General features: G+C 40.5%; 1 protein-coding gene across 1 annotated transcript in view; it reads right to left on the bottom strand.

Annotated features, from left to right (window-relative positions):
* Positions 1–14,654, bottom strand: part of CHN2 (chimerin 2) — a 297,968-nt gene that overhangs the window by 136,464 nt on the left and 146,850 nt on the right. Inside the window, exons 2-3 of the mRNA XM_055314524.1 lie at positions 10,990–11,028; positions 438–493 (exon numbers count right to left, since the gene is read on the bottom strand). Coding sequence (XP_055170499.1) covers positions 438–493; positions 10,990–11,028 — 95 coding nt within the window. The remainder of the gene's footprint in view (positions 1–437; positions 494–10,989; positions 11,029–14,654) is intronic.

Here is a 14,654-nt window from a genome sequence, read left to right as displayed (position 1 = left end):
TTTTTTTAATGTCAAGTAAATGTGACAGAGCATAAAGGTTTGTTAAATATGAGTGTTGAGAGTACCCAGATATTTATTATTCTCTGTGTTTATTCTGTTAGATGCATTCCATACCAAAAAAAATGATAAAAGAATCAAAACAGTAGAAACAAGGAAAACAACCAAAATGTGCAGTTTAGAGGGTTTACACAGGGAGGCTTAATATGCCTCTGCAATCGTTAAAAACACGAGACCTCTGATTTCAAGTTAGTTTGTGAATATTTTCAAAATAACACTTGATTTCAGAATATGGATTATTCAGGTGTTAGATTTGGGGACACTCTAACAAACGTTAATACAAGTCAACTTCCAGGAAACCTGAAAGCCCTCCAATATCAACATAGCACTGACAATTCATCACATTTAACAAGGTGTGTTGAAAATAGCTGAGTACTGACCTCCCCAGGACAAATGATCCTCTTGGGACGAGGGGCCTCTTGCTGTAATTGATACACTGCCAAAGGAAAAAAAAGAAAAAGATAATTATAATTAGGAAAGTACAACACACACCAAAATGTCTTCAAATAGTCCCACCTAAGTGCATCTGAAGAACTGCAAATATTTCAAACGAAAAAACAAAGAGGATACAGGCACATTTTTAGACTGAATAAAGTCAGCTCATTTATATGGAAATTAGTTACCATGGATGTAAACTGGCAAAATTGATTTTTTTATTCTCTTACAAGGCCAATTTAGTTTCATAATTGTTACTGGCATTGTTCATTTTATGGCTTTCTTGGAAGGTAGGAGTAAAATTCTCCTATTTTAAGAACAGAATTCTACCTGTGAGTACCTAAGCAGTAAGATCATATAATAGGATTTCTGAATTTAAATGTTGATGTCTTCTGACATATCAGCAAAAGACTGGCATTTGCAGAAGAATGTTATTCTTCGAAATGTTACAGTTCTGTACCAAGACACCACTGATTTTGTGAGTGAAACTCTGAGTCCTTTCTCTCTCTCTCTCTTTTTTATTTATTTATTCATGAGAGAGAGAGAGAGAGAGGCTGGCAGAGACACAGGCAGAGGGAGAAGCAGGCTCCATGCAGGGAGCCCGACGTGGGACTTGATCCCGGGACTCCAGGATCACATCCTGGGCAGAAGGCGGCGCTAAACCGCTGAGCCATGCGGCTGTCCTCCCCTCTCTTTTCATGAGTTCCATTTTTGCCCTATCACCATGCATTCTTATCTACGTGACTAGTCTCCACCCATTGGCATTCCTCTTTCTTGGGCCCCTTAATATCTTAAGAAATAATAACTCTCTTATATCCTGCTTTATTTTTATTTTATTTATTTATTTTTATCCTGCTTTAAAGACAGACTTTCAGGCCTGGACATGAAGGTAATTTACATAAAAATAAAATTTTTCAGCCTTTTATCTGTGATTTTTTGGGCTATAACGCGTGATTTTCTGCTGCTCAGCTAGTCTGGTTATTTTTCTTAGAAGGAAGCCACCCTATGCAGGTACCTGTGGGCTCTACCTCTTTGAAAACCATGATCATGTTATCCTCAATATTCAAAAGAAGGAAGAATTCATTTTAGATGGAATAAATCTATGAAAAGTTAAAATTCAATCATATAAAGTATTTCTAGAAAATGCAATAAGTAAGATAAGCAACATTTTCTGATTTATTCTTAGGTCTAAAAATAAAGAAGAAATTTTAACTGAAATGCAGATGGTCATGTGGAAACAGTGCTGGAAAGGATGGGATGTATTTTGTAATTATGGCTTCTCAATGCCTTTAGCTCAACATGGTTGTTTTCTTACCTAATTAAGGGTAGACTGCCCAGCTTTTGCACAGAGAAGAAACTACCTAACCCTCTTGTACATGTTTTAATGTGGCCACATTTCTAATGAGTTGCCCACACTAATGATAATGCCTGTGTCATGTAAGGACAACTGTACCCACATATGGCAGGTAGAGACAGAGCAGGCCTCTTGTCAAAGAAGAAACATGAAGAATTGGCCAAAGATAGAGAAATACTTGTCGACATTCCACTAACTATCCCAGTAGTGCCCATGCTCTCCTTAAATCATGAGAGAGGCTGCATGGAATCCTTTCTACCTCTCAAATCAGCCCCAGACACCTACTCATTGATTTTCAATTGTGTTCCTATTAATGATTGTAATGGGACCCAAATAGGCCAACTCCTAAAATCAGAGTTTCCAGCCAAGGGCAACTGTAGAACCCACATCCAGAGAATCCTGCCCCTTCTTCTCTTCCCATTGCTAATGCCTCTTGAAGCCAACAGATAAATGTGGGGATACACTGGACACCATTTTAATGCCTTCCTTGGAGGTGGTGACAAAGGAAGTATATGTGTTGTAAGATAGAAGCATTTTTTTGCTAAGTGTGCCTTTGTAGTTCATATCAGCAAATATTTGAACATCTGCTATAGGCCAGATACCACAGTCAGCATTACATGGAGGCTTTTATGATGAATGGAGAGAAGGGGAGAAGAGAAGGGAACCAGCATATCGAGTGCCTGTTATATGCCAGGAACAATATTTTATTGAATCTTCAGGAGAACTCAGAAAAAAGAATGTTGTATTATTATCATTTTTTTTTTAGATGAGCAGACAAGTGCAAGAAAGTTAAACATTTGTCCTGGGGCATCCAGCTATCCTTTCGAGTCTAGAGCCCTCTTTATTTTTCCATGCCTCCTGGGCCTTTGCACTTGCTTTCCCCTCCACCTGGATTGCTCTCTCCCAAGATATCTCTGTGGCTCCTTCTCTCCCTTCATTCAGGTCTTCCCTGATTTGGCTGACTTGGTGTAAAATTACCTCCCTTTATCCTGCTCCCTTACACTGTTTTATGTTTCTTCACAACACTCATTACTGTTAACACATTTTGTTCATTTATTTTGTGTACCATCTCCCTTGAGCAAAGTGTAAGCTCTTTGAGGATAGGGATTTGGTCTGTCCACTGGTACCCCCAGCACCTAGAGCGGTGCTTGGCACATGGTAGATGCTTGATGCCATATCTGGTGAACAAATGGACCATAACCAATGACTCATGGGTCACAATTCATGTCTCCAAGAGACTCTGATCCAATGAAAGAAACTTGTATAGAGAAACAAAATCAGAGTAGGCCAAAGGCTTTAATGAGGGGGTGAGGAGGAAGTAGCTCTTTTTACTCAGGTGGCCAGGGTGGCTTCCCAAGGGGGGAAGCACGGAGCTTTTCTTGAAAGATTAGAGGAGTTCTGAACATAGAGAAGAGAAAAGCAGTTATAGGTGAAGAAAGAGCCCCAGCAGGAAATAAATAGCATGTTTATTGATCAGTAAGAGTCCAGTGTGGCTGTTCCACCACGATGGAAAGATGGAGGAGGAGGTCACATAAAGCTAACTCTTAAAGGTCATGCCAAGGAGCATGGATGTTCTTTTGTCTGCAGCGGAAAGGCAGTGACATTTTTTGAGGGAGATGACATGATCTGGCCTGTTTCAGAATAATAATAATAATAATAATAATAATAATAAAAAGACTATTCGGAATAATAGAAACTGCCATTTTGTGGACACCTACTATGTGCCAGATACCTTATCTATATCTTCTCTTTTAATCTTTCCAACAAACTTGCAAGGTAACTATTATTTTGCCCTTACTAAAGTAGTGGAGATGCTAAGCTTTGAAGAAGCTCAAGCTCACACAGATAATATGATGAAATTGAGATTTAAAGCCTGATTTCCAGATTCCAAGGCCTGTAATTTTCAGCCTTGCCAGTGGTTCCCCATTGCATGTGGTAGAGGGGTCCTATGTGGGAATGGGGCTGCTCACTGACAACACTCACTCTGACAGTCTGGCAAAAAGCCCCCAAATTTGTTTTTTTAATTTTTTTTTTTTTTTTTAAAGCTTGTTGGAGATTCTGATGCTCAGCCAGGAGTAGGGTCACTGCTCTTTGCCTCACTGAAGGAAGGATCAGAGGAGGAGCCGTGGAGACAGGGAATCAAGAGAGAACAGTATTTTAGTTGTACATCAAGGAGATCATGAAAATGTGTGTTAAGACAACACTGGTAGAAAGGCAGATAAGAAGGTGAGTTGAATGCAGAGGAGAATGGACAGGGCTGAATGACAGATTGCCTGGAGGGAAGGACCTTGAAACAATGAGAGACTGTGATGCCATTAACAGTCACAGAGGATACAGGTTCTGGACAGGCTAAAGTCCATCGCTGCATCCTCTGAGATTTAAAAAGAAATGTTGTAGTTTGCCAGTCTCAAAACCAGGAACAGTCTGAGGCAGGGGCAAATTTGAGGGGGTCCCTGCAAACCTCTCAAAGCAGAGACATCAGGTTTCCTTCCTGGTCCCTGGGCAGCACACATCATCAATTGATTACCATTTCTCAGAGAGCAGGTCTCAGGAACCGATCTGTTTGGTGCCGCTCCAAGCAACAGAAGTTGGCAAATAGGCACAGAAGCCTGTTAACCATCTGGATTATGTGTCTCTATAAAGATAATGAGATGGCAACCGACTGCAATGGTAGCCATATAAAAAATGGGCCCTATATCCTATCCTAGCTTTGAGTGAGGGTCTCTGTCCCTCAATTTCAAGGTTAGCTATAACAAAACCACCATCCGTGAAAAAAAAAAAAAAAAAAACCTCTGAGGCACATTGAATACAAACTGGAACATGTCACATAATCTGAAAGTGTCCCTTTTTGAATTTTTGTTGTTGTTGTCATTCAACAAACACATATCACAAGCAAAATGCGATGACGTATGTCACTTCTTGGGTGGTTCTGTGGGCTAAGAGGTGATATGATGGAATCTGCTGCTGTAGCAATGTTCCAAACATGTTCCAGGCAACTCCTCAGCCCTGGGCACTCTACTGCACATGATTAATTCTTAGCGCTGAAATAAGCTGTTTGGCAGGGGGGCGTGGTCACTGGAGAACATGGAGGTGGGGAAGAGGAGTCCTTGCTCCCCCAGCAACCGGAAGCACATTGAGAAACCCAGAGCTCACTGAAAGAAAGTTTTACTTTTTCTTCAATAACAAAACAACTCACTCTCCTCTAACAATAACTACCCCACTTCCTGTGGATGCCAAGTGAAAGCCTGTGGCCTGGGTGAGGCTAAAGTCCAGGTCACACCTATCAGCTCCTTAAAGACCCTTCAAGAACGGCCTCTAACAGCCACTTCTTTCTAAAGAAGGCATGCAGATCCAGGAGTCCAACCTAGCCTTTTGGTTGTGACACTGAGCCAGTTCCACCCTGATCATTGCCCATGTCTACGCAGTCTTCATGGGAAAAACCCATGGGTGTGAGTGAGAAATAGTAGGTGTTTGTCTTCTTGTCTTAACCCCGCCTCCAATCTTGCTAACAGAATGCCCAGTCTTAATGGGACCAAGTTCTCCTCTCATCTAATGGCACTGTGAAATACCTGATGATGAGGCTATGTAGCCTCATAATGAGGGGTCTCAGGTGTAAGTGTGCAGCAGAAAAACCTATGGGGTGTGATAAATTGCAGATTCCCCCCCACTCTTCTGATTCAGAAATTGGGGGGCGTAGGGCTGATGATTTGTTATTATAAATATTCCCCCCAGGAGATTCTGATTCAGAGGCTTAGTGGAGCAGAGTTTTGAGGTTCTAAACTCCTCTTTAGGAAAATAGGCACAAGCTGTGACTGCTTGACCTACTGACCAGGAGGGTCTCCTGGGAAAGCTGTTGGCACCAGCCAGCATCTGCTGTCTAATTGGCACTCAGCCTCCTAGAAAATAAAACTTTTCAGAGTATACTCAGGGTGGTTGACTTGTGAACGTCTCTGCTTAGGATGTACAGTTCATGCATTTCTGGCTTGAAGTTTAGAATGTGGCTTTATTTACTTATTTATTTATTTATTTATTTTTAATTTTTTAATTTTTATTTTTTTACTTTTTTAATTAGAGTTCAATTTGCCAACATATCGCATAACGCCCAGTGCTCATCCTGCCAGGTGCCCCCCTCAGTGCCCATCACCCAGTCACCCCAACCCCCCGCCCACCTCCCCTTCCACTACCCCTTGCTCATTTCCCAGAGTTAGGAGTCTCTCATTTTTTGTCACCCTTACTGATATTTTCACTCATTTTCTCTCATTTCCCTTTATTCCCTTTCACTAATTTTTATATTCCCCAAATGAATGGGACACCATATAATGTTTGTCCTTTTCCGATTGACTTATTTCACTCAGCATAATACCCTCCAGTTCCATCCATGTCAAAGCAAATGGTGGGTATTCGTCATTTCTAATGACTGAGGAATATTCCATTGTATACATAGACCACAGCTTCTTTTTTTTTTTTTCACAGCTTCTTTATCCATTCATCTTTTGATGGACACTGAGGCTCCTTCCACAGTTTGGCTATTGTGGACATGGCTGCTATAAACATTGGGGTGCCGGTGTCCTGCCATTTCACTGCATCTGTATCTTTGGGGTAAATCCCCAGCAGTGCAATTGCTGGGTCGTAGGGCAGAACTATTTTTAACTCTTTGAGGAACCTCCACACAGTTTTCCAGAGTGGCTGCACCAGTTCACATTCCCACCAACAGTGCAAGAGGGTTCCCCTTTCTCCACATCCTCTCCAACATTTGCTGTTTCCTGTCTTGTTAATTTTCCCCATTCTCACTGGGGTGAGGTGGGATCTCATTGTGATTTTGATTTGTATTTCCCTGATGGCCAGTGAAGCAGAGCATTTTCTCATGTGCTTGTTTAATTTTTTTAAAGTGAACTTGAAGATAGCTTTTCTTTTAAAAAACTGATACCAAAACTTTCTTAGGGCCTTCATCAATGTTTTGAGGTTTGGTCTTGAATATTAAGGACTAGCTGCAGATATATGATACTTTAGGACAAAATTATTCTTATGGAGACAGCTCAGTAAGTGATAGCATTAGGTTTTGAGAAAGGAAAGGGAGCAGAGAATGCAGGGAGTTAAAGGACACCATCTTATGACATCGTGGTTCTCTGAGTCAGGACCGGGGTTTATCCATCCCTTTGGTCTCACAACTCTAAGCACAGTGTTTGGCTTAAGGCAAAGACTTAATATGTATTTGCTGAATGCGTGATGAATGAACAATCTACTTTAAATAAAATAGTGAGAGAGCTGATTTTTAAGGTTCCTATTCCTCTAAATTTCTAAGCCAGACATTTGTGGTTGCCTTCCCAACATCCATTTCCATCTTTCCCATCCCAACAGTACTCATAATTTTCCAGTTATGTGGATTACATATGGCTCATCCCTGATTAGTTCAGGGCAGCAGCATATTCCAATTCTTTGACCACAGCGTTGGAGTTAGGAATGGGTAACGCAGGTCAGTCGAGACTGAGACTCAATTCTAAGACTTCGCTTAAAGTATCAGGAAAGTAAACTGTAGATACTTGCAACCAAGAGCATTGCAATTAGCATTAAAACTTAGAAACCACTTTTTAAAGTGGATTGTCATCAAGTAGACGAATTTTCTTTAGGAATAATGTCATAATTGGGACTAGCACCTCATGTTAAGAATCTGATATCAAATAAGTGAAAGTTATGCCTAATAATAGGCAATAAAATCTAAGACATACCTAAACACTTCTATAACAATTAAAAATCATAATTTTTAGAATGAAGTCCTATAATATGGTAAAAATGTACTGCCTCTAGTAAATATATGAAAGATTTCATAGGACCAAATAATCACTAGAGTTTAAACAAAGTGTGTGTGATGGAAAAACGTGTATTCCATAAATGATACGCTAATGAGTTTGACATCAATATCTAAAATTAACTTTCAAAGGATGGTTTGTGAACATTTCAAAGAGAAAGGCTTGGTGATTCCTGAAGTTCAAAATGGGTTTAACAGCAGGTTATTTAAAATAAAGCAAATATCACACTCTGAAATTTTTTGGATTTTCAGATCAGGAAAATGCTACAGTTTTAGTATATTTGAATTTGAAAAGTATCTCATGAAGCTCTGCAAGCCCCTAAGATTCCTCCTTCTGTTCATTCTTCAAGACCCATATACAGGGGCGTCTGTGGCTCAGTAGATAGGGTATGTGACTCTTGATCTCAGGGTCATGAGTTTAAGCCCCATGTTAGGTGTGGAGCCTATTTGCAATAAAAAAAAAAAAGACCCACATGCAAATATAACCTGTTTATAGCCTTCTCTAATTCCAGGAAGTGGAGGAGTAGTATATTGTTACTAAAGCCATTTGCATTATAGTTAGTTTATATTTGCCTCCCCTACAAGACTGTAAACTGGAGAAAAGTATGGATCACAAGTTAGTCATTTTTGATTCCTAATACTTATGCTCTAACATGCAAGAGGTACTCCTGTTCTTTGCTGAAAGACCAAATGAATGGATGATAGTCTTGGGAATAAGAGTAGCATGAGCTTGGGAATAATATGGTCAGGTGAATTTATAAGTGACCCAGCACTCAAACTCAATTTATGGATCCAGGACAGCCAAAAGAGAGTTCTTTCTCAGTGATGCTCTGTATATACCTTTAGGCAAAGTGGTTTTGATGCCATGAATGGTACATCTGGCCACATACTCCTTTCAGTTTTGGAGTTCTGCATCACTAGAGGCCCTTAACTAGAGCCAGGATGACTATTACTTGGATGTAATAAAAAGCAGTTTCATATATGCCATTAAGTTTGTATTAAATGGTCTCAACTATCCCTTCTGTCTAAAGTTTTGTGATTTCAGAGCAAATAATTTTTTAAAAAAGCACAACTCGGTTAGACCCCCAGATCAAACTTAAAACCAATACACTAGGGTGAAATTGATATTGTAAACATGTAATTAGCAATGTGTTTTCTACCTTCCTTAGGACACAGCAGCACTTTTAAGAGGTGTATTGGGTGGCCAAAGCTTCTTAGCAAAAGGCAAAATGAATTTGAGCCAATGCCATCTTTTCGCTTCAGCAGAGCTCTCTGCGGTGGCATTCACTCAACAAATATTTATTGGCTAGTTAATGTATGCAAGGCTGTGTGCAAAGCAGTGTGCAAAGCACAGTAAGTCATGGAACACCCAGTGCCTCTCACTACAGATATTTTGTTGATTTACTGTCAGAGCTCTTCACACTCCATTAGGAAACAAACAAACAAAAACATCCAATTACTAAGTCATTAGCACTGCCTTTTAAAATAGAAGATCAGAATGCAGAACATTAGATTGGAAGAGCCCTTAGAGACCCAGCACAACCCCTTTATTTCACAGATGGAAGAACAGACTCATGTAATAAGAATGAGGTGCCTCTATATATGCTGACATGGAAAGATAAAAGCAAGGTATTTGTGAAGTGAAACAAGCAAGTTGAAGGACACCAAGTACAGCATAACCCATTTTTTTTCAAAAGGGAACAACAGCAAAATGCCTTAATATTAGGCAAATATATTTTGAACACTTGGAAGGATATGCCTTCCAAAATTGACGGGGAAGTAGGAAGGAGACATGGAATATGGGGTAGAGGCTGGTTTGTCAATTATGACACATTTCACTCTCAGCTTTATGCATTTTGGAATGTTTTGTCTATTTTGCTTTTTTGTTTTGCTTTTGTAACAGATTTATACATGAACATATGTATATATGTGTCTCTGTGTGTATGCATATATTGATGTGTAAAATTTTTTTTATTTATTTATGATAGTCACAGAGAGAGAGAGAGAGAGGCAGAGACATAGACAGATGGAGAAGCAGGCTCCATGCACCGGGAGCCCGAAGTGGGATTCGATCCCGGGTCTCCAGGATCGCACCCTGGGCCAAAGGCAGGCGCTAAACCACTGCGCCACCCAGGGATCCCTGATGTGTAAAATTTTAAGTGGAGGGGCACCTGGGTGGCTCAGTGGGTTATAAGTATGATTCTTGGTTTTGGCTCAGGTTGTGATCTCAGGGTCATGGGATCAAGCCCCATGAAGGGCTCTAAACTCAGTGAGGAGCTGGCTTAGGAATTCTCTCTTTCTGCCCCTCGCCCCCCTCACATCGGCGCCCTGTCTCTCTTTCTTAAATAAATAAATCTTTTCTAAAAAGTTAATTGGAAGGGAAAAAAAGTCCTGAAAACTTGTAGGCTGTGGGTCAGGCTTGCTTCTGGGTTCACTCTGCATGCCAGTCCCATGCACTCAGAGATGCAGACCATATGCCAAGTTACTGAACCTCCCTGAGCTGTGGTTTCCTTGTATGCGAAACAGGGGTAATCATGGCAGCCGTCGCTTAGGGCTGTGGTGAGAATTTGAGAGTTCAGGCACACAGCTGGCACAGCAGCTGGCACGGGGCAGGTCTCATGGGTGGTAGAAACAATGGTAACATCAATAATGATGGTAATAATTATTCTTATTATTGCTGTCCAGAATCAGAGCCTGAACAAGGACATGTGTCTCCTGGCTGTCAGCACAGTGGGTTTCCCATCTACCACACTCCTTCTCTCTCTTGTTGGAGAATGACTTAGGCAGATTATACAAAGGAAAGAGAAAATGAGCTTGATGTGATGACAACTGCCTGCCTTCCTGAAGGGAGCTGAATTGCTGACTGATGACCAGATATGATCTGTTTCTAAGGTGTCACCCTGAGTGACCAAATATTATTCTTTACTATCTGTTGCTATTTTCTGTGGTAAATGTCATATGATATTACAGCTATAGGATGATCAGCTAAGAATGTAATTCACGGAAGTCAGCACATTTGCCCTTGTTGACCAACTCTGGGGAAAAAAAAAAAAAAAAGGAAAGCCCCAAATCAAAAGGCAGGGAGTTAGAATGCATATTTCTTTTTCCTAAGTACTCCTGAAGGGGGTCACAGGCAGCCTGCCCTTTGGGGTCCTGGCCAGGGGAGAGTGCTGTACAGCTCACTCTGACTAAAATCTCTCCTTAGTGGAAAAAGAAAGATTTGGGTTTTCAGTGCCGTGATGTGGGATTCCTTGTGTGCATTAAATCAACAGCAAGAATTGTTCAAAAGGCAGACCTACTGAAGACTTCTGGGGAGATTCTCATTTCAAATACTCACAGTATGATTTCCATATTGGAGGCTGGTATTCTTCAGCATCTAGAATAAAAAAGAAAAAAAAAATCAATCTGTCATCCTGAACGTCAAACTGTCAACATGTGTCTTCTTTGGAGGAACAACAGTCTGTCAGCAGTACTTGCATTCTGGTCCCAGGGGGCCCTCTCTGCTCATTTATGGGACAATTCCAGCCATGAGGAAGGAAATGCGCATGGCAACCCTGGTGGACTCAACACCACTCTCTTCAGATCACTTACCACGACAGAAATCAATTGCTTAACCATTTTCATAGAGCCCAGTAAATCAGAAAAGATTTTTAAAGCAATTAACTTGATTGTACCCTCCAGTAATCCTTTCAAACAGTATTTACTTAACTTGGCATAATAAACATATAATTTATCTCACAGTTTCCCATCAGACCTTTAGCCCATTTATTAAGACTTGAGGGCAAGACGTAAAGTGGCAAGTATGTAATATTAAATCTGGGAAGTTGTGCAACTCAACCAACTGAACTCCTAAAATGACTGGGTCTGACAGCAGAGACACTGATGATTCAATTGGAATTGCATTATCTCCTTGAATTTACTCCAATATGTGACTTAGGAAATTTCTAGAACACCTCTCAGCAATCAGAAGTGTCAGAGTGAAAGAGTTACAACAAAACGGAGAGGATAAAATTGTTATTCATCAATCTAGAAAACAGACAATGGGAGAAAATCTGCTTGTTCAGTCAATTCAACAATCCCAGTGCTGACAGCTGAATTTATAATTCTGACGGAATTATTAGAGCCATCCTGAACATGTAGCTAAGGCCTTGGTAAAACATACTTAGCCTAAACAGCCAGAGGGGAGAATCCTTTCCCTCAAATCAGAACACTGAGCTGAGGGGAGCCTTAAGAGTTCTCTAATTTAGCACCTTTATATGAGGGAACTGTTTTTGTCACTCTGTACCCCCAAGGCATCAGACAGCCATCCTCCTACCACCTTTGTCCCTGTGCTACTGTCACATACTACTTTCATGCCAAGGACTAGATCTTCTCTGACTTCATGCACCAAGATAGTTCGAGAATTTTTCCCCTCCTGAGAAACAAATATGCTATTTATAGAAAAGCTAATGCAAGAGTGGTGAACTTCCCCAAATCCTACTTAATTACAGTTGTGTAGCTTAAATTAAATTCTTTCACAATTAATGTCTTGCTCTCTGGGGCCCACCCAATCACAGAGGCAACTAAATGCCTCCAAATGCAGTTTCATTCAAATAAATCCATATTGTTAGGTCTGTATAGAACTTACTATGGATAATCAGCCACATAAGTGCACACTCAAAAACAGTGCATTAATAATGGTTTATGCTGTTATTCAAACTTAATTTGCCCATAAAAGTGAAATGCTTCATAGTTTCATCAAAGTAGAACAATATCTTGTAATAGTGAGTTTTTACCCCAAACCGGCCACTAATTTCACCCTATATATGACAGAAACCAACTTTAATGAAGTAACCTGAGTATTTGTTTATAAAAACCATTCAAATGAAATAAATCAAGTTGCCAAGTTTACAAAAAAATAGAAACATCTATACAAGGTCACCTCACCAGAAAAGTCAGGTCTTGTATGTTAAAATGTTGATGGCACTTTCAAAAATATTTTTTTTTAGGTGAGTTTATTTTTGTTTATTTAAATTCATTTTAATTAACAAATACTGTACTATTGTTTTCAGAGGTATAATTCAGTGATTCATCAGTTGCTCATTACTTGAAGTGCCCTCCTAATGCCCATCACCCAGTTATCCCATCTCCCCCACACTTCCCCTCCAACATTTTCAAAGATAAAGATCTACACACACAGACACACACACACACACACACACCCCAGATTGTATAGAAATGTAAATCCCTGAGATGCCATCTACACAAAGCTATAATGTCTTATGATTTGGGATGAGATTTGTTCTGTGAGGAAGCATAATCCCCAGACCAAGATGTGGTCAAGAATGTTTAGTACCTAGAGTGCAATTCTCTGCATGTTGAGGGAAGGTCCCCAAAGAGAAGCAGCAGTCTTCCTAATGTAGGTTTTAAATATAGCTCACATGATCCACATAGATCTCCTAAGGTCTTATCTTTTTAAAAAGCTTTATTTATTTACTTGAGAGAGAGAGGGAGGGAGGGGCAGTGGGAGAGGGAGAGAGAACCTTAAGCAGACTCCCCACTGAGCATGGAGCCTGATGATGCAGAGCCTGACATCATGACCTGAGTGGAAATCAAGAGTTGGATGCTTAACTGACTGAGCCACCGACGTGCCCCAAAGGTCTTCTTAACTAAAGTCAGAAGTTTAGATTAAAGGATCTCTCCCTGTCCATAGAGTCTTGCTGTTTTGTGAAAAACCTAGCATTTTGTTTCTTCTGAAACACTGGCTCTGAACTTTATAACTTTCATTTAGGCTGCCCTGCATGCTACAGAACAATTTATTCCTTTCTAATTGCTCCTTGTTAGCAATATTACATAGAGGTGAAGAAGGCCACCTACAGAGACTAGAGATCATAGGTCTTCCCTGCTTAAAATTCTGCAATGTCTTCCTTCCTCATTTGGCATAAGATATACAAACCTTACTGTGGTCTACAAGATCCTGGGTCATCTGGTCCCTGGCTGGCTCTTTGCCTATTTTGCAGACATTTTGCCCTTTTACACTTACCCAGAAATGCTAACTTTCCCTATTTCTAGAGCAAGTCAAGCTCTTCCAAGTCCCCAGCCATTGCTCTTGTGGACCTTCCACATAAAATGCTCTCTAATACATCTTTGCATGGCTGACTTATTCCATTATGTAGGGCTCAGCTCACATGTCACTTCCCAGGGGCCTTCCCCGACAATCTTGTGTAAAGCTGCCTTCCCCCAACTCTGGTCACTCTCCTTCATAGCATTTATTGCTGTCTGAAATGATTTATTGATTTGTTGGCTTGTTATTACTGGGCTCATCCCACTATTAGCCAAACTCCATGTAAACAGGAACTTTGCTTCATTCACTCTTGGCATCTGCAGCCCCAAGACAGGTGCCTGGCATGTAACAGACATTCAAATAGCATGTGTTAAGTAAGAAAACTCTCAAGGTTGAAATTTTACCTCTGAAATGACTGGCTGAATAACTTGAAGCAGGTTACTTAACTTCTTTAAGAGCCTCCCAATACGCATCTTTGTAAAACAGAAGAACTAAAAGTGCCTACTTCCTAATCTATCTCTTAGAGTCACTGTGGGAATTAAATGAGATACGGGATTTCAAGTTCTTGGGACAGCACCCAGCAAATAGCAAGTTCTTCATGTAGCCCCACTGATGTCATCATTGTGTTGTCAGTGTTACATCACCCCTCTCCTGGTTCTTCCCAGTTGTCTTCTGTCCCTAAGCCATAGCCACGACTATCTCTATTCTTACCCCTAGATCTGGAGCCTGTAATTAAGTTCCAGTGCTGTTGTCATGGAAGGTTTTTCTTTCCCATTAAAGAATTCAAAGTGAGAGACCATTTGTCATGCTTCGGTGGAACATCTATAATTACCTTGGTCTTAGAGACATGTTTCGCAAACCACTAAAGCACACTGTTACGAGACCTGGGTCAAGAGACAAGGCACAAAATATTTTTAATATGTTGAAATACATCTTAAACTGCCTCCAACACTGCCCTA

This window comes from Nyctereutes procyonoides, unplaced genomic scaffold (genome assembly GCF_905146905.1).
Source record: "Nyctereutes procyonoides isolate TBG_1078 unplaced genomic scaffold, NYPRO_anot_genome, whole genome shotgun sequence".
Taxonomy (NCBI): Eukaryota; Metazoa; Chordata; class Mammalia; order Carnivora; family Canidae; genus Nyctereutes; species Nyctereutes procyonoides.
Note: the sequence above shows the minus strand (reverse complement) of the source record. Positions and strands in the feature narration are given on the sequence as shown.